Source organism: Ornithorhynchus anatinus, chromosome 19 (assembly GCF_004115215.2).
Source record: "Ornithorhynchus anatinus isolate Pmale09 chromosome 19, mOrnAna1.pri.v4, whole genome shotgun sequence".
Lineage (NCBI taxonomy): Eukaryota > Metazoa > Chordata > Mammalia > Monotremata > Ornithorhynchidae > Ornithorhynchus > Ornithorhynchus anatinus.
Window position 1 is genome coordinate 16,180,665 of NC_041746.1, and position 26,109 is coordinate 16,206,773.

At 46.7% G+C, this 26,109-nt stretch overlaps 1 protein-coding gene and 1 non-coding gene across 6 annotated transcripts in view; one reads left to right on the plus strand and one right to left on the minus strand.

The window, feature by feature from the left end:
- The window catches only part of KIF6 (kinesin family member 6), a 208,935-nt gene that overhangs the window by 40,241 nt on the left and 142,585 nt on the right, over positions 1–26,109 (minus strand). For all 5 annotated transcript variants that reach the window (XM_029046860.2, XM_029046859.2, XM_029046864.2 and 2 more), the window contains 2 exons: positions 20,803–20,911; positions 9,768–9,823 (listed from right to left, as the gene is read on the minus strand). In XM_029046860.2, coding sequence (XP_028902693.1) covers positions 9,768–9,823; positions 20,803–20,911 — 165 coding nt within the window. The remainder of the gene's footprint in view (positions 1–9,767; positions 9,824–20,802; positions 20,912–26,109) is intronic.
- On the plus strand, positions 19,752–19,889 carry LOC114805791. The gene has a single exon (XR_003753814.1). It is a non-coding gene; the product is annotated as a small nucleolar RNA SNORA7 (small nucleolar RNA).

Genomic DNA, 26,109 nt, shown 5'->3' on the forward strand with positions numbered 1-26,109 from the left:
TGCCAGCCAGGCCGAGAGACATTCACGACAATCAGGTTGGACACAGTCCCCGTCCCGCCTGGCGCTCACGGTCTTGATCCCCATTTTATGTATGAGGTAACTGAGGCTCAGAGAAGCCCAACGTCACACTGCAGATAGGTGGCTGTGTGGGATTAGAACCCAGGTCCCCTGACTCCCTGGCCCGGGCTCTATCCATTATGTTACACTGCTTCACGGATAAATGAGGAGTTGCATAGCTTGGGCTCACACCCCAGTGTGATCCTTGAGTGTCTGCTCGCTCAATACCAACTGGCTCAGAATTTCTGCTTCCAAGAGTCCAGTCGAAGAATGTAAAAATCACACCACCACCCGGGCTTTCCACACTATTGACTCAATGCTGTTTTAATAGGATTTCTCATTTTCTTTCTATGACTAACGTTCCAACAGTATTGTGAGAAGTTCAAAGTAAGACACGGGGTGGAGCCAAGAAGGACAACAAAGAAAGACAGAACGATGGAGAGGTGGAGTAAAAACAGAAGCAGAAAGATACAAAGACAGAGGGACAGAGCCTTAGGGAGTCAGAGAAAAAGAGAGAGAGACGGAGAACTGGAGACACACAGAGACAGAAAGAGAGTATACTCTAAGCGCTCGACTGTAAGCTTACCACGGTAGCTTCCTCTGTCATTTCACCCTCTTCTTTCTCCTCCTCCTCCTTCCCCCAGCCCCACTGCAAACGTGACTACTTCTGGCATAGCTACAAGGTGACCAGCACGTTTTTTGTAAGTTTCCGTTAAAAAGCGCCTGATCAAATTCTGACCATCCCCTCCTCTTCTCGACCTCTTCTTCCATCTTTGGCCGAAGGTGGGAAATCAAACAGTCCCGCTGGCCATTTTAAGATGAGACAGAATCTCCAGATTTGTATTTATTCCCATTTTAGCTCGGGTGAATTTGGACTGACATTTCTATTAGAAGCACATAAAACCTGATGTAAATGGGATGCTCTTAGAAATGGCTTTTCTTAAATCTTCTACAATGGGTATTATACAAGTGCACAAAGGCAAGAATTGAATCCCTTAAAGATGATAAATGCTTCTTCAGAGGATTTAATCTTCCTCTTTGAAATTCACCAAACAGTGCAGCGCAGCTTTGCTTGCAGAAGTCTCACTGTACCTTTTTCTAAGGAATTTGTTAAGTGCTTATTATGTGCCATGCACTGTCCTAAGCACTGGGGTAGATACAGGAATGGACACAGTCCATGTCCCATCTGGGGCTCACAGTCTCTCTCATTTTACAGATGAAGTAACTGAGGCTCAGAGAAGTTTAGTGACCTGCCCAAGGTCACACAGTAGACAAATCGGGGAGCCAGGATTAAAACCCAGATCCTCTGACTCCAAAACCTGCACTCTTTTCACTAGGCCATGCTGCTTCTGGTGTCTGAGAAATGTTCTTCCTAAATGGTGAGGGCCAAGAACAAACACTTTACTATACTTTCACTGGCACAGTGTGCGAGGGATTCTCAGAGCGTCACTCTTGCACAGATATTCAATTTTTTAAAAGGGCATTTGTTAAGCGCTTACTATGTGCCAGGCACTATACTAAGCACTGGGGTGGGTACAAACTAATCGGGTTGGACACAGTCCCCGTCCCACATGGGGCTCACAGTCTTAATCCCCATTTTACCGATGAAGGAACCGAGGCACAGAGTAGCACAGTGACTTGCCTAAGTGGCGGAGATAGGATTAGAACCAGGTCCTTCTCACTCCCAGGCTATACTGCTTCTCTTTCTCTTTCCCCATTTCATCACCTTCCCACCATAAGCTAACTCTTCCACAGTGTCCGGCATATAGTAAGTGCTTAAATACCATGAAAAAAAGTGAAATCTGCTATTTGGAAAACACCACCATCATCATCAGTCGTATTTTATGCTTTCTGTGTTCAGAGCACTGTAATAAGCACTTGGGAGAGTACTATACCCCAGAGTTGGTAGACATGTTCCGTGCCCACAAGGAGCTTCCAGTCTGAAGGACCCCCAGCGACTGAGATGATTCCTCGCAGTGCTGAGGTCGGGTTTAATTTTTTTTAAGAGGGGTGTTTTGCAGCATCAAAACAGCACCGACACTGCCTACTTCAGACTCTGAGAAAGGATCCCATCATGTTCCATGGAGGTGGAGGAGATAGCACTGTTTCTGCAAAGGAAGAAATTAGGGAAATTTGGAAAGTCAAGGCCCTCTTTACCACCAGTCCTCTGAGTCAAAACTCTGAGTCTTCCTCATTTGTTTTGTATCTCTATTATTTCATTTTCCCTACTAGGTCTGTAACCAAACCCCTGCACCCCTAGATTCTTACATTTAGGGCCCCGTCTAATTCTGTGAGTTCTGTGTATTAGACCCTATCCGATTCCTGTGTATTTTTTCCCCAGAGCATAGTACAGTGCTTAATAAATACTAATATTTATTAGGCACTTAATAAATAAATACTATTACTACATCTGCCACTCCTATTCCTACTCCTGCTAGACTACTGGGGTTTGAAAATAACCCGTTGCACTTTATCAGTGTAGAAATGACCCTAGATAATGATAATGATAATTGTGGTATTTGTGAAGCACTTATTATGCCCTGCCCGAAATGCCGAGGTACATACAAGATAATCAAGTCCCACATGGGCTCACGGTCTAGGTAGGAGGGAGAACAAACAGAGAATTTCCATTTTGTAGATGAGGGAACTGAGGCACAGAGAAGTGACCTGCCCAAGGTCACCCAGAAGTATGGTGCGGACTGGTACTAGAACCCAATGTCTCTGACTCCCAGGCCTGTGCTCTTTCCACTAGGCCACGTTCTCCTAATTTCGTTTTGCCTCTGGGATTTCATGTTTTTTAGAGGCCCAAATCTACTTTCCTATAGGTCTAATCTGCGCTATGACTTGTGGAAAAATGACTTTGGGATCCTTGGATGAAAAAAGCCCCGTGGAGGGAAAATGTTGTCCTCCTTCTACTTCATCTTCGATTGGGTCCAGTATCAATCTACGGGTTTCTGAATTTTTATTAATCACTACTGCACTATTTAATAGAGGAAATGTGATTTTAATCTCATCAGACTGTATTAGAGCATTAAACTGTGGCAGACTAATGAAGCATCTGAAAATCACATTTCAAGACACTTCATTAGATGGCCACTTCATTATACGATCCTCTACCGCACACAAACTCAGTTAAAATTTCAATTTTCCTTTGTTTCATCCTGCTCCACTATTCAACCATTTTATTCTAATTTAATGTACTGCTGTCAGAAGTACAGAATAATTAAAGCAAGACTCCGGGGAAATCGGTCCCACATGAAACAGATCATTTGGCCTCATTTAAAATGCTCTGTCGTCTCTGCTGTTTCTCATTGTCTCTCTCTGCCATCTATGGGAAACTCGAAGTAGCCAGGCAATTATGCTCCGTTCTTCAGCCTGGGTGCTTGTGGATACTGTTTTCCACAGATTCATCCTCACCAGAAAGCTCTTGGGAGGCAAGTGGAGTGGAGAGTTGGGGCTTTCTTCAGGTTCCAGAAAGAAAGCTTCAAGAGGTGGGAGACAATTCATGGAACACAAAAATGAACACATATGCACACACTGTCCTCCTGGCCCAGCACGGTAGCCTGTTATACATCACATTAACCTATAACGTGTTATCTTCTAGATAGCACAGCCCCTCTAGACTGTAAGCTCATTGTGGGCAGGGAATGTGTCTCTATATTACTGTCTGTCTCCCGCTATGGACTCTAAGCTCGCTGTGAGTAGGGAACATGTCTACCATATCGGTTACATTGTATTCTCTCAAGTGTTTAGTACAGCGTTCTGCACACAGTACAGTAGACTGATTGATTGAAGTAGGGATTATCCATTCATAGAGGCTAAAGTAGAGCTGTCTGTGTGCATAGGCACATCTACTAGAGGCGAGCTTTATCGTCATCATCGTCGTCACTGTTAGAGAAGCAGCATGGGGCAGTGGGATAGAGCGTGGGCCAGGGAATCAGAAGGTCATGGGCTCTAATCCAGACTCCGCCACTTGTCTGCTGTGGGACCTCGGGCCCCTGCACTTCTTTGTGCCTCAGTTACCTCACCTGTGAAATGGGGACTGAGACTGTGAGCCCCACGTGAGACAGGGACTGGGTCCAATCCAATTTGCTTCTATCCACCCCAGTGCTTAGTACAGTGCCTGGCACAGAGTAAGCGCTTAACAAATACCACAGTTGGCTGCTTCGGAAGCCTGTGGTCGATCCTCCCAGGATGGCAGCGCTGAGATGGACATCATTTAATCAATCAACCGATGGTATTTATTGAGCCCTTACTGTGTGCAGAGCACTGTACTGAGCTCTTTTGGGAGAGTATAATATAACAGAGTTGGTAGATACTTTCCCTGCCCACAATGAGCTTACAGACCAGAGGGAGAGACAGACATTAATATAAATAAATTATAGGTATGTACCTAAATCCTTTGGGGCTGAGGGAAAGGTGGATAAAGGGGGCAAATCCAAGGGCAAGAGCTGTGCAGAAGGGACAGCAACAATTATTTGAGCCCAACACTGTACTAAGAATTTTGGAAAATTTAAGCTTTTCCCTAAGACAGGTCACAGATTAGCAGGTTTAAATAGGTGTATTTCTACTTTGATTACTGCTGGGAGACTGCAGGAACTCCTTGTTAGCGATCCTGACTTGCTGCTTAATAATAAAAATAATAATAACGATAATAACCCTGGCATTTGTTAAACACTTACTATGTGCCAGACTCTGTAATAAATGCTGGGTAAATACAAGCAAATCGGGTTGGACACAGTCCCTGTCTCACGCGGGGCTCACGGTCTTAATCCCTATTTCCTTTCTACCTGTTTCGTTTCGTTGTCTGTCTCCCCCTTCTAGACTGTGAGCCCGTTGTTGGGCTCTCTGTTGCTCAACTGTACTTTCCAAGCGCTTAGTACAGTGCTGAGCACACAGTAAGCACTCAATAAATACGATTGACTGAATGAATATTTCACAGATGAGGTAACCGAGGCACAGAGCAGTGAAGTGACTTGCCCAGAGTCACACAGACGGACAAGTGGGGGAGCTGGGATTAGAAACCAGGTCCTTCTGACTTCCAGGCCCGTAATCTATCCCTTAGGCCATGCTGCTTCTCATAAAGGAGCACTTTAGGATGAGGAGGGCTTTTAGTTTGCTCCGATGAAACTATTTCAGAAGTTGGATGGGACACTTTTCCCAAAGGTATAGATCCTACACCCCCATTCTCATGATAATGCTCCTCTCATCACTCTTCCATGAGAGCTCTCAGTATTACCAGCACTCTATCAATATAATCCTGCACTGTTTGCTTCCTTTTAAGCCATTCTCTTCCCCTCCTTTTGAAGTACAGTATTACTGTTATCACGGCATTTGTTAAGTGCCTACTCTGTGTCAAGCATGACTGTATTCTCCCTTGTTGGACTGATTAAAGCCCATTTCAATTTTGAACCGGATACTGACATCGATTTAACATAGATAATTAATGGCATCTAGTTAGCAAAGGTAGTGGAAGAGCTGTCAGTACAAAGTGCCTTTTTGCGGTCTAGGATGTGAAAAAATTGACTTTGAAAACTGAGTATCCCGTTTGCACGTTACACACAAGAAAGGAAATTCATAACCATTCACTGTTGGTACATATTTACACCGTTTATTCATCATTTAACTATAGAGTGTCTTTGAATATATTTATAAGGTTTTGGGAATACATTAATGCACTTTACATTAGGTCTTATAGGACAGGATTTTCCACTTAGCAGTCGATTTTCATGGCATGAAAGAAGCAGCGAGACCTTATGGAAAGATCATGGGCCAGGGAGTCAGGAGACCTATTCCATCCTAATCCTCCTCGACCCCTCCGCTGCCTTCTACCCCGTGGACCACCCCCTTCTCCCGGAAACATTCTCCACCCTCGGCTTCGCTGACACTGTCCTCTCCTGGGTCTCCTCCTATCGCTCTGGCCGCTCCTTCTCAGTCTCTTTCTCGGGCTCCTCCTCTGCCTCTCGACCCCTAACCGTGGGAATCTCTCCAGGCTAGATTCTGGGTCCCCTTCTGGTCTATACCTACACCCACTCCTTTGGAGAATTCATTTGTTCCCTCGGCCCTTGGCTTCAACAAGAATTTCTATGCAAATGGTTCCAAATCCACTTCACTTCTCCAGCTCCGCTGCCTTTGGGACATCTCTACTTGGGTGTCCCACCAATACCTCAAACTTAACATGCCCAAAACAGAACTTTTCATCTTCTCACCCAATCCCCGTCCTCCCTCAGATTTTCCCATCACTGTAGGCCACACCACCATTCCCCATCCCATAAGTCCGTAACGTTGGCATTATCCTTGGGTTATCTCTCTCATTCAACCCACACCTTCAATCTGCCACCAAATCCTGTCGGTTCTATTTTCACAGCATTGCTGAAATCCACCATTCCCTCTCCATCCAAATGGTTATCATGTTAATCCAAGCACTTATCCGATCCGGCCTTGACCATCAGCCTCCTCGCTGACCTCCCCGCCTCCTGTCTCTCCCCACTCCAGTCCACACTCCACTCTTCTGCTCGGATCATTTCCCTACCAAAACGCTCAGGACGTGTTTCCTCAGGAACCTCCAGTGGTTGCCCATCCACCTCCATATCAAACGGAAACTTCTTACTGTTGGCTTTAAAGCACTCGATCACCTCACCACCACCCTCTCTCCCTACTCCCCTGCCAAAGCCCACTGTGGGCAGAGACTGTCTTTCTCTCCTGCCGAATTGCACTTTCCAAGTGCTCAGTACAGTGCTCTGCACACAGTAAGTGCTCAAGAAATAAAATTGACTGGATGAATGAACTTCACCTTGCTGATTTCCTTCCACTACTCCGTTCGCGTACTTTGTTCCTCTAACACCCACCTACTCACTCTATCTAGATCTCGTCTATCTTGCCGTTGACCCCTTACCCATGTCCTCTCTCTGACCTGGAACTCCCTCCAGCTTCATATATGACACTCCGCCACTCTCCCCATCTCAAAAGTGTCTCATTAAAATCCCATCTCCTCCAAGAGGTCTTCCCCGACTGAGCCCTCAGTTCCCCTACTTTCTCTCCCTCCTGGATCATCTATGCACTTGGATTCACATCCTTTAAACTCTTGATATTCACCCCATCCTCAGTCTCACGTCTGTAATTTATTTTAAAGTCTGTGTCCCCCTCTAGACCGCAAACTCCTTCTGGTCAGGGAGTGTATCTACCCATTCTGATTATATTACACTCTCCCAAACTCTTAAATACAATATTCTTCCCATAGTAAGAGCTCAATAAATACCACTGATTGATTGATTGACGTGAGTTCTAATCCTGGCTCTTCCACTTGCCTGCTGTGTGACCTTGGGCAAGCAACTTCAGTTCTCTGTGTCTGTTTTTGCATCTGTAAAATGGGGATTAAATGTCCATTTTCCCTCCTGTTTAGACTGCGAGCCCCACGTATATCAGAGGACTATGCCTGACTTGATTACCCAGTGCTTAGCACAGTGCTTGGCACATAGTAAAAGCTTAACAAATGTCACTGTGAATCTGGAATCCATTGAAAACGTTAGCCAGGATAGAATAATCCTCTTTTACCATGCCACAACACTTGAATTTTTAAAGGTTTGCGGGGAGTTGCTGTCTTTTTCATGTTTTGATTTCTTATCCCTTGCCCAAATTCTCCCTTGGGCCTGGAACTCCCCCCTGATAGATATCTTACAGTTTGCGGTCTAGGGGGGAGGCAGACATTAAAATAAATTACAGACATGGGGCAGAGGATGGGGTGAATAGCAAGTGCTTAAAGGGTGCGAATCCAAGTGTATATACAGAGGGCTCGCAGTCTGAACAGGAGGGAAAATGGGCATTTAATCCCCATTTTACAGATGAGGAAGAGTAAAACAAGTTAGAGAGACAGTAGTCCTTTTAACTTTCAGCCTCTATTTTCCTTATTAATAACTGCCATCTGGATGTGGGTGGGAAAAAACCAGATTTCATCTGCTCCTGAAATGACGCTCTCACTGATACTGGAGATACTATAAAACCTTCTTCAGCAGTCATTCTTTTTTGCATCTTTAATAATTGTTGTATTCGTTATGTGCCAGACAATGGACTAAGCACTGGGGTGTTTATAAATTATTTGGTTTGGACATAATCCCTGTCCCACATAGGGTTTGCAGTCTTAATCTCCATTTTACAGATAAAGGAACTAAAGAGGCCCAGAGAAGTGACGTGACTTGGGCCAGGTCACACAGCAGATGCGACGGAGCCGGGATTAGACGCCAGGTCCTTCTGATTCCCAAGCCCATGCTCAACCCACTAGGCCTCCCTGCTGCTTTACAGATGAGGGAACGGAGGCCCAGAGAAGTGATGTGACTTGCCCAAGGTCACCCAGCAGACAAGTGGCTGAGCGGGGATTAGAACTCGGGTCCTTCTGACTCCTACACCTGACCCCCATGCACTAGGCCACGCTGCTCCTCTGCCGCTTCTCACGTCCTTTAAAATGAGGGAGGATATTTCAGTAACGCATACTTTCATTGCAGGGCCCCGTCCCTGAGTCAACATCACATTGCCCTGCAATCCGCCCGCCTCGTCTCGATGAACAGAGACACGCATTTTCGCCACCCTGCCAAAGGGCTTGCTATTTCTCCCACATGACACCTTGCCCGTGCTATCCCAGCCTTGGAAATCGGGTCAGCTGATTTCTGGACTCGCCGAGGGGAAAAGACGAATCCCTGTGGGTCGGCAAATACCACTTGGATTAATTTTTTCCTTAGGAAAAACAATCCAAAAAATAGTCTAAACACCTCTAGGAAAACCGACTTTTCCAGTGCCTTTCAGAGGTCCGTCTGCTTACTCCATGCCTGGGAGAATCAAACCATTCAACTCTGATGAGTAGGCTGCATCCGCAAAGTTAACATGAAGTACATTATTTACACAAACTCTGAACAACTTAGAAATATCTATTCTAGTTTGGTATTTTATTTGCAGAAATCCTAGAGAGCGCGCCGCTGTTTTTGGCAAATAATCCACGTTCCCAGTATAGAAAGTCCAGATCCACTGAGGTTCTGGCAAATAATTCACATCTCTTCGTCTGGGTACAAATGACCCTGTCATTTGTTCATCCAGTGGATTTTCTCCCCTCCTAGCCGAGAGCCACACTTTGCCTTAACTGACCATTAAATTAACAAAATCCTAGAGCACTTTAAGAGGTCATCTGGCCTTTCTCAAGCCACGAGGCAGGTGAATGTACTAAGCGCTTGGGAGAGTACAGTGCAACGGAGTTGGTAGACACATTCCCTGCCCACAAGGAGCTGACAGTCTAGAAAGGGAACACAGATATTAAAATAAATTATGGCTCTATACCTAAGTGTTGTGGGGCCAGGGGTAATGATGATGATGACTGTCATATATGTTAAGCACTTGCTTCTGTGCCAGGCAGGGGTGGATACAAGCTGATCCACAAAGGGCTCACAGTCTTAATCCCCATTTTACGGACGGGTAAGTGAGGCCCAGAGTAGCCAAGTGACTTGCTCAAGGTCACACAACAGATGAGTGGCAGAGCTGAATCCTAGACCTGTGCTCGACCAATTATGCCACACTTCTCCTTATCCAGAACCTTCCTTCGGTCTCCCTCTCAACAGCAGTCGAAAGCCCTTGCACAACAGCAGCCAATATCCATCTCTCTGGCTGAACAGATCGCCTTTAACAATGAAATACTAAAGGACAGATGGTTTGAAACACAATCAACTTACTGATTTTATTCCTTGCTTCATTTACGTTTTCTCCTAGGGCCTTTGCTTCAGCAAACCTAGAGAAAGAAACACAATAGTCAGTTCACATTAGTTAATCACATTAGTTGATTTTTAAAAATTTTCGCTTTTGTCTAGTAATCAATCAATCAGAGGATACGTTATCGTGTGCCTGTTGTGCGCAGAGAGTACACTCAGTTCTGCCAGAATGCTCATTCATTCAATCAATCGTTATTTACTGAGTGCTTACTGTGTGCAAAACACTGTACCTAAGCACTTGGGAGAGTATGTGTATTCAGGCACGTGAATATTACACGGAGAGTCAATCTAAATGCAGGATTCTGCAGTCAAACGATTAATCAGTGGTATTTACCGAGAGCATTATACTTGCAGTGCACTGTTCTAGGAGCTTTGGAGAGAAAGATACAACAGAGTTAGCAGCGTATAGCCCTCTTGTTAACTTGGCATACAATAAAATCAGAAGACACGGTCCCTGCCTTAAAAGAACTTGCAGTCTAATGGAGGAGTCGGAAGGAAACAAACACCAAAACTATAACTGAGAAGAGGAAATGTATGAAAGATAAAATAGATGAATTTCTAAGTTGTGCCTGTAGAACTGAGTAGTGTATACCCACTACTCAGTCACTTAATCAATGGTATTTATTGAGTGCTCACTATGTGAAGAGCACTGTACTAAGCATTTGGGAAAGGACAATAAAATACGGTTGGCTTACATGGTCACGGCTCTCAAGGAGTTCACAGTCTAGTAGAACTATATATTCAAATGCAGATTGATTGATTGAAGAGCTGAAGATATGATAAATAGAACAATTCTAAGGTGGGGCTGGGCCGGGGTAGGGGGAACTGTTGTGGAAGAGGATTTTAATCCAGGACGCCTTCTTGGAGGAGGAGGACGACACTGAAGAAGGGGAGAGGTACATTTTTCTGGATTTGCAAGCTCACTGTGGGAAGGCAATGGGTCTGCCAACTCTGGTATAGTGTACACTCCCAAGTGCTTAGTACCGGGCTCTGCACACAGTCAGCGCTCCATAAATATGATAGATTTATTGATTGATTGGGAAGGAGTCCTAGCCAGGGAGGATAACGGGACTACAGTATCAGATGTGGGATCACGGCAAAGGGGAGTTCGGGAGGAGTACAGAGTGAGCCGAAGAGTAGCGGGTGAAGAAGGCTGACGCGTAAGAAAGACAGAGCTGGTGGAACCTCCCGAAGCCGACGTCAAAGCCTTTCTTTTTGCTGGGGAGGGAAATGGAGAGCCAGGAGGGATTCGTGAGGAGCGGAGAGATGTGTGTTGAAGGACATTTTAGGAAGACGATCCAGGCCGATATAGTAGTCTCATCACGACGACGTTCTGAATCGACCAATCCACCGATGGTATTTACTGAGCACTTTCATAGGCCCTTGGGAGAGTACGATATCAGTCAATCATATCTGTAGAGCCCTTGCCATGTGCGGAGCACTGTAGTAAGCGCTTGGGTGAGGACAATACACCAGAGTTGATGGAAATATTCCCTGCCCAAAAGGGGCTTACAGTCTAGAGGGGAAGAAAGACGTTAAAATAAATTAAGGCTCTGGACATAAAGGCTGGTAGAGGGTACAAATCCAAGTGAAAGGGCAACAGAGAAGGACAGAAAGGCCAAAGAGTAGGGGGAATGAGGTTTTAGTTGGGGAAGGCCTCTTGGAGGAAACACGGTTTCAGGAGGGCTTTGAGGTCGGGGAGAGCAATGGTCTGTCAAATAGGAAGGGGAAGGAGTTCTACGGTAGAGGAAAGACTCTCCACCATCTTTCCCGCCTTGTTTAGACCTAATAGTTTTCTCTTCCTCTCTGTGTCTATGGCTAAATACTTGGATGCAGTCATCATATACTTTCCACCATAGTTTTCTCTAATTAATACCATGCATTCCAGTTGTTTTCTATTGTTTCCCTTTGCAAAGCACAGGGGATACAATTTCCATGACAGTTGATGTAGTGAAGAAGCTTGTTTTGTGCTTCTGCCATTTGAGACATTCCGATTCTCCAAGCATGAGCTGAAATGAGAATTGGCTTCAGGGATGTAGACAGAGAGACACGGGGAGAATTCCAGGTACCGAGGAGGCTCCGGGCACGCGAGGAAACTCTGGGCCGCGTGGACAGAATTCAGAGCACGGGCCTGGGAGTCAGAGGACCTGAGGACTAATTCCGGCTCTGCCACTTACTTGTCTGCTGTGTGACCCAGGGCGAGTCACTTTACTTCTCTTGGCCTCAGTTGCCAAATCTGCAAAATGGGGATTAATGATAATAATGATTATGATATTCCTTAAGCGCTTACTATGTGCCGAGCACTATTCTAAGCGCTGGGGTAGCTACGAGATAATCGGGTCCCACGTAGGACTCACAGTCTGAGTAGGAGGGACAACAGGTCCTGAATTTTGATTTTGCAAATGAGGGACCTGAAGTACAGAGAAGGTAAATGACTCGCCCAGGGTCGCATAGCAGACAGGTGGCAGAGCTGGGATTAGAACCCAGGTCCTTTAAACTCTACTTGGTCACGTTCCTTCTCGTTTCTCCCAAGGTTCAGGGAAATTAACTATAAATGCTGCCTGAGAGATTTGAGGTAAAAACCGCAGGAAATCAATCTATCAATCGATCGGTCGTCTTTATAGAGTGCTTACCGCGTGTGCAGAGCACTGCACTAAGCACTCGGGAGAGTACAGTATAACAGAGTCGGTAGACACGTTCTCTGTCCGCCAGACACTTACCGTCCAGAGGGAAGGAGCCCTCTTTCTGTTGGAATAATTTTTCTCCTGTGAAAAAGATGTAGACCCCCCGCTGGCGTGAAACGGTGGGTGGGAGCCGGCCCGGTGGAGGGGAGGAGGGGGCTCAGAAGGGGTCCACTAAAGCCCCGGGAGGAGAAGCGGCTCGGTAGTTAACTGGGTTCAGAGAAGATCTGGATGGGGGCAGTTTTGGCCGAAGCTGCAGGCGAAAGCCACAGGCTGTATTTCTGTCTCTCAGGCAGTAGAGTTAAAAACAACTGTGTTCCCGCCGGAGAGGTGTGGTCCGAGGATCGTCACGAGCCGATTTTTCCTTTCAAGCTGGAAGCCATCACCACTCCGGGCCCCTCCACCCGCGCGGTGCCTGGTTCTAGCCCGATGGAGGCCAGACGGGGAGAGGCCTCCACGGTCATCCTACGGTGGGAGCGAGGGGAAGACCATCTAAATGTTCGGCAACCCCGTTGCTTTCGAAGGGCACTGCCCCGATTCCCCGCCCTCAGTTGTAAAATGGGGATTCAGACCGTAAGCCCTATGTTGGACAGGGGACTGTGTCCAACCCGATTATCCTGTGCCTACTCCAGTGCTTGGAACAGTCTCTGGAACATAGTAAGTGCTTAACAGATACTTTTTTTTTTTTTAAAAAAAAAAGGCATGGAGAAATCCACAGAAGAAGATTATGGGAGATGGAAAAATTTACATGGATTATGAGCCTCATGTGGGACAGGGACTGTGTTCAACTTGATTCAGTTGTACCTACCCCAGTGTTTAGTATAGAGCTTGGCACAGAGTAAGTGCTTAACAAGTACCACCATTGCTATCATTCAGTTCAGGCCAATTTCCCCCTCAAGCTTGCTGAGCTGCTCAGGAAATTCCCAGGGGCACCGACCCTCCTCTAGTGGAACTTGGATTTAAGATCTTATTATGTGCAGAGTGCTTCATTCATTCATTCAGTTGTATTTATAATAATAATAATAATAATAATAATAACGTTGGTATCTGTTAAGCGCTTACTATGTGCAGAGCACTGTTCTAAGCGCTGGGGTAGTTACAGGGTAATCAGGTTGTCCCACGTGAGGCTCACAGTCTTCATCCCCATTTTACAGATAAGGTAGCTGAGGCTCAGAGAAGTGAAGTGACTCGCCCACAGTCACCCAGCTGCCCAGTGGCAGAGCCGGGATCCGAACCCATGACCTCTGACTCCCAAGCCCGGGCTCTTTCCACTGAGCCACGCTGCTTCTCTAAGCTCTTTATTGAGCGCCTGCTGTATGCAGGGCCCTCTACTAGGCGCTTGGGAGAGTATAATACGACGATATTATTCCCTGCCCACAGCGAGCTTTCAGTCTGGAGGGGAGGGGAGGTGACCCCACTGTTGACTTGTTTTGATGTCTGTCTCCCCCCCTTCTAGACTGTGAGCCAGTTGTGAGCAGGGATTGTCTCCCTTCGTTGCTGAATCGTACTTTCCAAGCGCTTAGTACAATGCTGTGCACACAGTAGGCGCTCAATAAATGCCACTGAATGAATGACTGAATGAACCCCAGGATTGGGGAGAACTGGGGAAATAGTGCGGGATTTTATAGTTGTTGTGGAAGGAGGATTGTTTTGAAGGAACTATTCTTCTCATTATCTCCTAAACGAACGACCTCTCAGGGATCTAGTGAGGCAGAGGGTGGAAAGTGCTTCAGGCTCCTCAGGAATGCGATTACCGCCGAAGAGAATAAAACGCAAGCCATTAGAGGGAACATTTGGGATGCGGGTAATAAATGGAGCGGGCAGTAGCTGTAGTAACAGGACACGTGAAGTGCTTACTGTGTGACAAGCAGCGTGGCTCAGTGGAAAGAGCATGGACTTAGGAGTCAGAGGTCACAGGTTCTAATCCCGGCTCTGCCGCCTGTCAGCGGCGTGACTTTGGGCAAGTCACTCCACTGCTCGGTGCCTCAGTCACCTCACCTGTAAAATGGGGACGACGACTGTGAGCCCCACGTGGGACAACCCGATTACCCCTGTATCTCCCCCAGCGCTTAGAACGGTGCTCTGCACCTAGGAAGCGCTTAACAAATACCAACATTGTACTAGTAGTGGGAAAGAGTAGCCGGGTGGGAATTAGACACGATCCTTTAAGGAACTCACGGTGTAAGTATAAAAGGGGGTCAGTGGGCCCGGTGGCAGACGCGAGGAAGGACGAAACAGTAAAACCACTAAAAGAGCACAGAACTAAAACAAATACATACAATTTTTTTAATGGTATGTGCTGAGCGCTTACTGTTGCCAGGTACTGTACTGAGCGCTGGGGTAGATACAAGCTAATCGGGTTGGACACAGTCCCTGTTCCACCTAGGGCTCACAGTCTTAGGCTCCATTTTACAGATGAGGACAAGGTAATAATAATAATAATAATGATTATAATGGCATTTGTTAAGCGCTTCCTATGCGCAAAGCACTGGTCTAAGCGCTGAGAGGGATACGAGGTGATCTGATTGTCCCACGTGGGGCTCACATTCTTAATCCCCATTTTACAGATGAGGTAACTGAGGCACAGAGAAGCGAAGTGACTTATCCAAAGTCACCCAGCTGACAAGCGGCAGAGCCGGGATTAGAACCCATGACCCCCGACTCCCAAGTCCGGGCTCCTTCCACTGAGCCGCGCTGAAGCAGCGCGGGTTTGTGGATAGAGCCCAGGCCCGGGAGTCAGAAAGACCTTGGCTCTAATGCCGGCTCCCCTATTTGTCTGCTGGGGTAAGTCACTTAACTTGTCTGTGCTTCAGTTATCTCACCTGTAAAATGGGGATCAATACTGAGCGCCCCGTGTGGGACATGCACTGTGTCCATCTTGATTAGCTTGTCTCTATCCCAGTGCTCAGCACTGTGCCTGGAACATAGTAAGTGTTGAACAAATACTGTAGAAAAAAACAAAAAATGACTCGCCCAAGGTCACACAGCAGACAAGTGGCGGAGCCGGGATTAGGACTCCGGTCCTCTGCCTGCCAGGCCCTGGCTTTTTCCACTAGGTCCTGCTGCTTTGTTGAAAAAAAAAAAACAAAAAGGAAAATAAAGCAAAGAAATTAAAACAAATAAAAAGAAATAGCAGCTGCATGCCGTGGCAGGAGGGATAGAAGTACGAGCTCTTAGCGGCTCAGAGTCACATTCACAGTCGCCAGAAGTCCAAGAAGAAGCAGAGAAACAGAATGGCCTGAGTGGAAAGAGCACAGGCCTCCAAGTTAGGGGACCTGGGTACCACAGACTGGCTTTGTCACTTGCCTGCTGTGTTACCTTGGTCAAGACAGTTTATTCTTCTGTGCCTCCGCCTCAGTTCCCTCTTCTGTAAAATGGGGGTTAAACATCCAAGATCTCTCCCTCAGCCTCACGTGGGACAGGGACTGCGTCCGACCTTGTTTTCTTGTACCTGGCCCAGTGCTTGGCGTCTACAAATAGCCCTATCATTTGTCATTTCCCAACACCACAGGTTTCGGGGAGGCCTCACGTGGCGGCCGCTCCTGTCCTTCCCGCCATGTTGTCGCAAGGTAGGAAGGGATCGCAGGTCCGCAAAGCCGTATCACTTTCTCAAACTGGAATCATTCCTGCCCTCTTTTAACGCCTGGTGAGGAGCATTAAAGTCCTCGGTGAGCCAGAAGGACTTGCCCAAGGTCACAGAGCAGACAGGCAGCAGAGCTGGGATTGGAATCCGGTTCCTCCGACTCCCAAGCCTGTGCTCTTCCCGGTAGTTCAACCGAACCGACGACGACAAATCGATAGACCGTTAGGATTATTTTAGTCAAGGCAGTTTATGATTGGCCCAGTCCCTCTGAGCCAGCTGCAGCTCTTCCTCTGTGCTCTGTGAAATAAGCCCCTACTGACCTGAGCTGGTTCAGGATGGGAAAGATTTTGGCCAAGAATTTTACTAGCAGCACAAAAGCTTTAGGCTTTCGGTTCACTTCAAAGAAAAGATGCTGGGAGATTGTAATCTCCCCTTGTCCTGTTGGCAGCTGGAGACACTGTTAACATCGGACTGGCATACAGGCAATTAAGGAGGTGCCAGAGGGCGGCTTCTGTTTTTCATTTGGGGATAGAGAGGCAGGGGGTAGTTTTGGGGCCCAGGATTCACGCGATTCCAGAAACGGCCGGCCTACTTTTTGCTCTCTGAAAGGTCTCTCCGATGGGAGTTCCTAGCAGTGGGGCAAAACGTGGATTTCTATATTCTCCGTCTCCCCCGATTAGACTGTGAGCCCGTCAATGGGCAGGGATGGTCTCTCTCTGTTGCTGAATCGTACATTCCAAGTGCTCTGCACATAGTAAGCGCTCAATAAATACTACTGAATGAATGAAAACGAACACATCCCTTTCATTCAAGAAACATCTCGTGTCTTTTTTCTCCAGAAACATCGACGAAAGGCTCTGCCACATTTTTTTTAAAAGGTATTTATTGAACACTTATTTTGTTCCAGTCACTGTACTAAGCACTGCGATAGATACAAGTTAGGCAGGTTGGATACAGTCATTGTCCCACATGGGGCTCGTGGTCTAAATCCCCATTTTACAGATGAGGGGACTGAGGAACAGAGAAGTGAAGTGACAAGGTCCCAGAGCAGACAAGTGGCAGAGTTGGGATTAGAACCATCATTCATCCAATTGTATTTATTGAGCGTTTACAGTGTACAGAGCACTGTACTAAGCAGTTGGGAGAGTACATTACTGAGAGTACAGTAAGCAGACGCATGACTCCCAGGCCCGCGCTCTATCCACTAGACCACACTGCTTCACCGTTCACCAGGTCCTGGGTGCAGGGGGAGAGAGGGTGGGAACTGTTCCCATTTAGTTCTGGGTGCATTTCACTTCCATTTATGAATTACAACCAAATTAGTATGAGTCCTAAAACCAGGAATTGATTTCTCTCCACCTATGAGAGAGAAGCAGCATAGCCTAGTGGACAGAGCCTGGGCCCGGGACTCAGAGGACCCGGGTTCTACTCCCGGCTCTGCCACTTGTCTGCTGCGTGACCATGGACAAGGCACTGAAGTAGTCTCAGCCTCAGTTTCCTCATCCGCAAAACGGAGATTAATGCCTTTCCTTTAGTCTGTGAGGCCCAGGTGGGACAGGGACTGTATCCAACCGGATTATCCCATACTTACCTCAGCACCCAGCAGAGTGCTAAGCACATAATAAGTGCTTAAAAAATACTCCGACTGTTATTATTACTAGGAAAGCTGAAACTGTTTCCCAATAGAACTGTGCTTGAAAAGTCCAGAATCCTTTTTCATTTTTGTTGGAAGTAGATGAGAAACCAAGGGGAAGTATTTACGGAAACTAGGAAGGAGAGTTTATAAGGTTCTGCAATATGAACTCCAAGGAATTTCACAGTCATTCCAGACAATGTTGGCCTTGAGTATTCCATGTTATGCTCGAAAAAGAGCATGAAACCAAGCTCTCTCTTACCCCCCGCAGAGGAGTCGGAAGGACCTAGGTTCTAATCCTGGCTCTGCTGCTTGTCTGCTGAGCGACCTCGGGCAAATCACTTCACTTCTCTGGGCCTCTGTTATTTCATCTGTAAAATGGGCATTAAGACCGTCAGGCCCATGAGGATTACTAAACGTCGTGGCATCTCAATGCTTCTGAGCTGCCGTACTGGGCACTAGGAAGCTAGGTGCTTAGGAAAATACCCCCAGAGAGAAAGGCATCCAGTGCCGTATCGTGACAGGACAGGAAGCATTCCGGCTGAAAAGTGGGCAATCTGGTATAAAATATTAAAAACTGTGGCATTTGTTAAGCATTTACTATGTGCTAAGCACTGGGGGGAGACACAAGATGATCTGGTCCCACTTGGGGTTCACAGGCTAAGAAGGAGGGAGAACAGGTGTTGCATCGCCATTTTATAGAGGAGGTAACTGAGGCATGAAGAAGTGAAGGGGCTTGCCCCAGCTCACCCAGTAAACAAGCGGCAGACCATGGGCAAGTCACTTAACTTCTCTGGGTCTCTGTGACTTCATCTGTAAAATGGGGATTAAGACTGTGAGCCCCATGTGGGACAGGGACTGTGTCCAACCCGATTTGCTTGTATCCACCCCAGCGCTTAGTACAGTTCCTTGTACACAGTAAGCACTTAACAAATACCCCAGTTATTATTATTATTATTATGCAAAGATTTCAGGCACTGTTTGCTCCCACCAATGACTCTTCCACCCCTATTTTCACCGGAAACACTGGTGGGGGAACGGGACTGATTTGAAGGAGGTTCTAATAGGAAGGTCCTAATTTCAATCTTCACCTTTTGCAGTGGTGGAAAGACTTGAACTGGGAGCTCTTGGGGGTCGGTGCTAATGGCGGGAGGTTGAGCCTCACGGAAAGCATCAAAGACCCCTCGGTCCTCATCTGTCTGGTATTAATGAGAAGCAACATGGCTTAGCGGATAGAGCACGAGCCTGGAAGCTAGAAGGATCTGGGTTCTAATCCCAGCTCTGCTGCTTGTTTACTGGGTGACCTGGGACAAGTCCCTTCACTTCTTCGTGCCTCAGTTACCTCCTCTGTAAAATGGGGATTCAATACCCGTCCTCCCTCTTACTTAGACCGTGAGCCCCAAGTGGGAACAGATCATCTTGTGTCTACCCCAGTGCTTAACAAATACCACCGTTTTTATTATTTTACACCAGATAGTCCGCTTTTCAGCCAGAATGTTTCCTGTCCTGTCCAGATATGGCACTGGATGCCTTTCTCTCTGGGCGTATTTTCCTAAACACCTACCTTCCTAGTGCCCTGTATGGCAGCTCAGAATCGCCGAGTTGCCACAATGTTTAGTAATCCTCACTGGCACACAGAGCATTTAGGAATCTGTTTAGAGTTTAAATCTCTTCTGTCAAATCCAGACCCCGGCTACATCAATTTTCTTAAATGAAGGTGAGGCAGACAGTGACAAATGAGTGACATGAGAAATGGGTGCAGGTAAAAATTAGTCCCTTGATCATAGCCAAAATTTTGTTCTCTAAATTATATTTATATTAATGTCTGTCTCCCCCTCTAGACTATAAGATCACTGTGGGCTGGGAACATGTCTACCAACTCTGCTGTATTATACTCTCCCAAATGCTTAGTACGGTACTCTGCACACAGCAAATGTTCAATAAATACCATTTATTGATTTAAAGTCTCAATGCAGGTTAGGCTACACACACACACACACACACACCCCTATATATATTTACCTATATTTATTTATATACACACACAATGCATCCTCTCAGGGTCGCACCTGGGGAGTTTCCAGGACTCTAGCAGCCTCGGCTACGGGAGGGAGAGTCGAGCAGAGGCCTAGCCATTCCACTCCTAGCTTGGGCAGTGGCTAGCGAGTGGCAGGCAATCTGCTGCAAGTCAAAACTCACCCGTGCTGGGCAGCGGCGGCACGGGAGAGAGTTGAGGGTGGAGACTCAAGCTTACTGTGTGGAAGGAGGCGATGGTAAACCACTTTTGGATTTTGACCAAGAAAACTCTATGGATCCGCTACCAGAATGATAATAATAATGATAATGTTGGTATTTGTTAAGCACTTACTAAGTGCATAGCACTGTTCTAAGCGCTGGGGTAGATAGAGGGTAATCAGGTGGTCCCGTGTGGGGCTCGCAGTCTTAATCTCCATTTTACAGATGAGGTAACTGAGGCCCAGAGAAGTGAAGTGACTTGCCCACAGTCACACAGCTGACAAGTGGCAGAGCGGGGATTCGAACCCATGACTTCTGACTCCAAAGCCCGTGCTCTTTCCACTGAGAGAACAAATGCAGATGGAGGTGGGGCATTCTGGGAGAGATGTGTCCATAATGACGTGACAGCATAAGACAAAACACACACATTCACACACATACATATAAATGAAAGATCTCTCAGTCACTCTCTCTCTCTCTATAGTGAGTCCTTTGTATTTGAAGGACTTATATATATATATATATATATTGAGAGAGGGAGACTACTTGTGCCCATCTCAGTGCTTAGTACGGTGTCTATCATACAGTAAGTGATTAACAAATATCACGATGATTATTATTATTTACATAGAGAGAGAGGGAGAGGGAGAGTTAGAGAGAGAGGGGCTGAGAGAAAGCGAGAAAAAAAAAGGAAGAGTGTATGAGTGGTCCCTCATATTTGAAGAAGACCCTGAAACCACCGAGGTCGAAGTTCACTGGCTGTGAAGGCCAAGACATTAATCTCTTTTCCACAGACTCTCTCCTCTCTCCTCCCAGGAAAGGAGGCGCTCGGAATACCTGGACACATACCTTCCCAAAGCCTCTTACCTCTGTTTCAGAAGCTGTTTGTTGTCATCGATGGTTATGCTGTCAGCGTGATCCCTCTTGAAGATTTCAAAAGCCTCTTGGCGTCCAAGGGACATTTCTTCTCTTATTCCTGTTCAGGGGAGACATCGAATTGGCCTCACTTGCGGCATGAGTTTGGTATTTACTTTGTTCTTTCTTTAGGCAAGCACTAAAGCCAGCATATGGCTCCTTTAGCATATAACCGAAAGGATTATAACAAACTGCTCTCTAGGCCTGCCAAGAGTCCCGAGGCATTTTTGAAGGAGGTTGTTTCAATGACACACATTTCACTTCATTTTGTTTCACTCACTTGTGCATCCAAGGAGTCTTGCCTAAATTCCTGGAATGCCGGGTTCGGGGGAACAGCATTAAGTTCTTTCAAAATTAAAACCAGAGCGTTCAAAATTGGATCACTGAAGGCAATTGAAAGTGAAAACAATTGGCATTTTCACTATTGTAAATTGCACATTTTTTCCATTTTTGTTTCATCTCCCATTCTGAGGTTCGGATTACCTTCTCTCTCTAATGCCATTGAAAGATTCCATAAATAGACCGTTGGTCTGACTTCAGGGAATGATACTGATTACTTTTTATTTTCTCTCTCGAAAAAAAAGGACTTCAATTTAAATGATGCATTAATACCAACTGTTTGTGAAAGCTCACATTTTGCATTAGCTACCAAATTTACTGCCAGATATCTCACTAAATACCCCTGGCCTAGTAGCAAAGCACACAAAGTCTTGAAGTTTCTTAACAACCGTTGGTCTGAAATCTTTCCTTGCCTCACAACGGATTCATGTTAATTCCGCTAGATTGTTAACCCTATTGAGGGTGGGAATTATTTCTCCCAACCTTACTGTACCGTACTCTCCCGAGAGCTTCGTGAGCGGCTCGATTTATGTCACCGATTGACTGGTGTTCATTTTGGTTCAAAAATCCCATGAGTAGTAATTTTCAAGTTAGGATCACCTGTGCTTGCCATAAAATCCCAAATTCAATTTGGATTGCCACGGAGAGTAGATTTTAAGCTCCTCTCTAGACCGTAAGCTCCCGGGGAGGCAGGGAACATGTCTACCAACTCGGTTGTACTGTCCCAAATGCTTAGTACAGTGCTCTGCTCACAGGAAGCGGCTCAGTAAACACCACTGGTCGATGTTCATTAATGGGCATTTTGGCCCAAAGTCCCGTGTAGTTGTAATATTAAAGTTGGGATCAACTGTGCTTGTGATAAAATCCAAAATTCAATTAAGATTTCTAGGGAGAGTAGCCTTTAAGTCCCCCTCTAGGCTTGTGAGCTCCTTGTGGGCAGGGAATCAAATCTGATATATTGTATGCTCCCAAGTGCTGACTACTGCTCTCTGTTCATTCGGTCATATTTATTGAGTGCTTACCGTGCCCAGAACACTTTACTAAGCACCTGGGAGTGTACAGTGAAGCAATAAACAGACTTACTCCCTGCCCACGATGAGCTTAACGTTCAATTAACACCATTATTGATTGACTGAGAGTGCCTTTGATACACGTGGTATATGTGCCTATGTATATATATATTTGTGTTATGCAGATACACTACCAGAACAATTGCAGGTGGAGGTGGGGCGTTTCGGAAGAGACAGATATGTCCATGGAGTCGCTATGGGTCAGAAACGACTCGACATCATAAGACAAGACAATACGTAGGCATGCCTACTGAATTTACCTACATCTTTAACTCATGGTTTCCCCAGCCGATCCAGCTCTTTCAAACCTAGGTTCAAAGTGGTTTCGGCAGGATGGGCTTGGACCTTGTTCAGGCCGTCTGCTCAGGTGGATCTAAAAGGAGCCTAACTTATGCAGCATCTCGGGAGAGTTGAGTGGTCAGCCTTCAACAGGAAAACCCTACACATACCTCCTGCCCCCCACAAAAGACTCAGGTTTGGGCACCACCACCAGCACATCTGACACCAATTTAATAATTTCGGCTGATAAAAATAGCTCTGTGAAGCATGTTTGAACGGTGAAACGCACAGGAACACTCCACCCTTCTCAAATAGAGAATCAAACGGCGAGGCTCTCTGAGAGATTTCCACATATGTAGTCCACACACATCTGAAGGGGACGACAGTGAAGGATTCGGACAGCGTAACTGGGAGACTCACCCCTGCCTGAAGCAGATCAGTTTTACAATGGAGTTTTTTCCCCCCACGGCACTAGGTCTGACTCACACCCTTGCATCCCTCCTCCGACTGGAAGCCTCGCGTCGAAATACGGGCGACTCCTCTTCCGTTGTCTGTTTACAAGTAATATGAGATCTGTTTTTCTTTTCTCATAAAGCAGCACAGTAGATAAGGAGTTTCTCTTTGGGAAGTGTTTGGGAAAGGGAGTGAAGTGGGGAAGGGAAGCTCAAGGGATTATGTTTTCCTGAAGCTCCCCAGAGTAGCGGTCGAAGAGGGTTTAAGGCGAATGGCTTGCGAGTATATCTGAGGCTCTGAAGTCAAAGTTGGGTATGTCCGCTCTGATCTATCTTTTGTCGACTATGGCCAATTCCCACAGATGTTTGCTTGCAACTAAACATTAGTTTGCCTATTCAACTGCACCCCCACCCCCCCCAACCTCCCTCAACCCGCCACCATGTACCCAGTTGTCCTTTTTAGTCAAAGAAGACACCACTGATGATGATGTTTGCCTCTGTGTGTGTATGGCTGAAAAGGATTGACTGCCCAGGCAGTAATAACAATAATAATGATAATTACGGTACATGTTAAGCGCTTACTCTGTGCCAAGCACTGTTCTAAACTCTGAGGTAGATACAAGTTAATCAGGCCGGGCACAGTCCCTTTCCCACATGGGGCTCTCATTCTTAATCCCATTTTACAGATGAGGTAACTGAGGCCCAGAGAAGTGAAGGGACTTGCCCAACATCACACAGCAGACATGTAGTGAAGCCGGGATTAGAACCCAGGTCCTTCTGACTCCCAAGCCCGTTCTCTATTCACTAAACCTCACCGCTTCTTGTGAGCACCCAGATTGAGCACATAAAGAAATTCGAAATGGGGGCGGTTTCCGGGAAGACTTAAATGTACGAATCTTGCCCCATGCAGATTGGGAAATGGATTGAGCCACAATAATATTAAGTGCCCTAATAGTAATGCCAAGCTCTGGGCTAAGCCTTGGCCATCAGACTGGACATATTTCCTGTTCCAAGTGGGGCTCGTAATGTAAGAGAGAAGAATAGATATGTAATTCCCATTTTACAGATGAGGAAACTGCAGAGTTGGACACAAGGTAGTCGGATAGGACACGTTCCCTGCCCAGCATGGGGCTCGTCGTCTCAGAGGGAGGGACAGCAGATATGTATAGATGAGGAAACTAAGGCACAAACAGGCAACTGTCAGAGCCAGGATTAAAACTGGTTCTCCTGACTCTGGTCCTGTGCCCTTTCCAGGAATCCTGGCTAGGAGCTGGAGACTAGAGCTGGAGGCGAGTGAAAAAGCTGGCAAAACTAAAGAACCTAAGTCTCAAGAAGAAAGGTGTCAAAACTTCACAAAACCTCACGAAGCAGGTGAGGAGCAGTGTGGCCCAGTGGATACAGCGCAGGCTTGGGAGTCAGAAGCACCTGAGCTCTAATCTTGGCTCCATCGCTTGTCTGCTGTGTGACTTCGGGCAAGTCACTTCATTTCTCTGTGCCTCAGTTCCCTCATCGGTAAAATGGGGATTAACACGTGGGACCTGAGCTGTGTCCAACCTGACTAGCTCGTATCTACTCCGGTGCTTAGTACAGTGGCCTAACGATACCATAAAAAATATATCTTTTGGGTATAAGAAAGGTGATGCCCCTGAAACCAGGCAACGAATCACGATGCCTCCTAACCCTACCTGAAGGGATGCTTCCAGAACCCTGTGTCACAGCAAAACAACTTTTATCGCTGAGGACCCTACCCTCAGATTTGTCACCAAGAATCCACATTCAATGGGCAGCATCTGGAAACGTTTTTAGGACCTCCCACCAGGTGCCCGATCAGTGCTGCCACATGCTCCCACTGACGTGAAGAGGCGGAAGTGGAAAAGATATTAGACGTAGCTTGCAAGCACTAATTAATTGATGTTGGCATCTGTTAAGCGCTTACAATGTGCCAAGCACTGTTCTAAGCGCTGGGTAGATGCAGGGTAATCAGTTTGGCCCATGTGGGGCTCACAGTCTTAATCCCCGTTTTACAGATGAGGGAACTGAGGCACAGAGAAGTTAAGCGACTTGCCCACAGTCACACAGCTGACAAGGGGCAGAGCCAGGATTCGAACCCATGGCCGCCGACTCCCAAGCCCGTGCTCTTTCTACCGAGCCACGCTGAAGCGCTACTGCCCAGATGCTGGACTCTCTTCTGCAGTGGTCTCGTGCAATCAATCAATCAACTGATCGTATTTATTGAGCGCTTACTGTGCGTGGAGCACTGTACTAAGCGCTTGGGAAAGTACAACAATAAACGGACACATTCCCTGCCCACTACAAGTTCTCCGTCTAATGGGGGAGACGGACATTAATGGAAATGAATTACGGATATAAGTGCTGTGGGTCTGGGGAGGGAGGGGGGGATGAATAAAGGGAGCAAGTCAGAGCGTCGCAGAAGGGAATGGGAGAAAAGGAATAGGGGGCTTAGTCAGGGAAGGCCTCTTGGAGGAGATGGGCCTTCGATAAGGCTTTGAATGTGGGGAGAGTGAAGGTCCGTCGGACATGAAGAGGGAGGGCGTTCCAGTCCAGAGGCAGGATGTGGGCGAGAGGTTCGGGGCGAGATAGAGGAGATCGAGGTACAGTGAGAAGGTTGGCATTAGAGAAGCGAAGTGTGCAGAGCGGGTTGTAGTAGGAAAGCAGGGAGGTAAGCTAGGAGGGGGTAAGGTATTCCATGCTTTAAAACAGAGAGTAAAGAGTTCTGCGCATAGGTGGATGGGCAACCACTGGAGGTTCTTGAGGAATGAGGAAATATGTTGTTTGCAAAAGCTGCTAATCATAATTATCGAGGGTTAACTGGGTGCCCAGTACCGTACTAAGCACTTGAAAGAGTTCCTTATAACAGAGTTGATAGACGTGATCCCTGTCTCCCCCTCTAAATTGTAAGCTCCTTAATGATGGTCTTAATTAAGCGCTTACTTTGTGGCAAGCACCGTTCTAAGCGCTGGGGTGGATACGAGGTTATCAGGTTGCCCCACGTGGGGCTCACGGTCTCAGTTCCCACTTTACAGATGAAGTACCTGAGGCACAGAGAAATTAAGTGACTTGCCCAAAGTCTCACAGCTGAAATATGGCAGAGCCGGCAT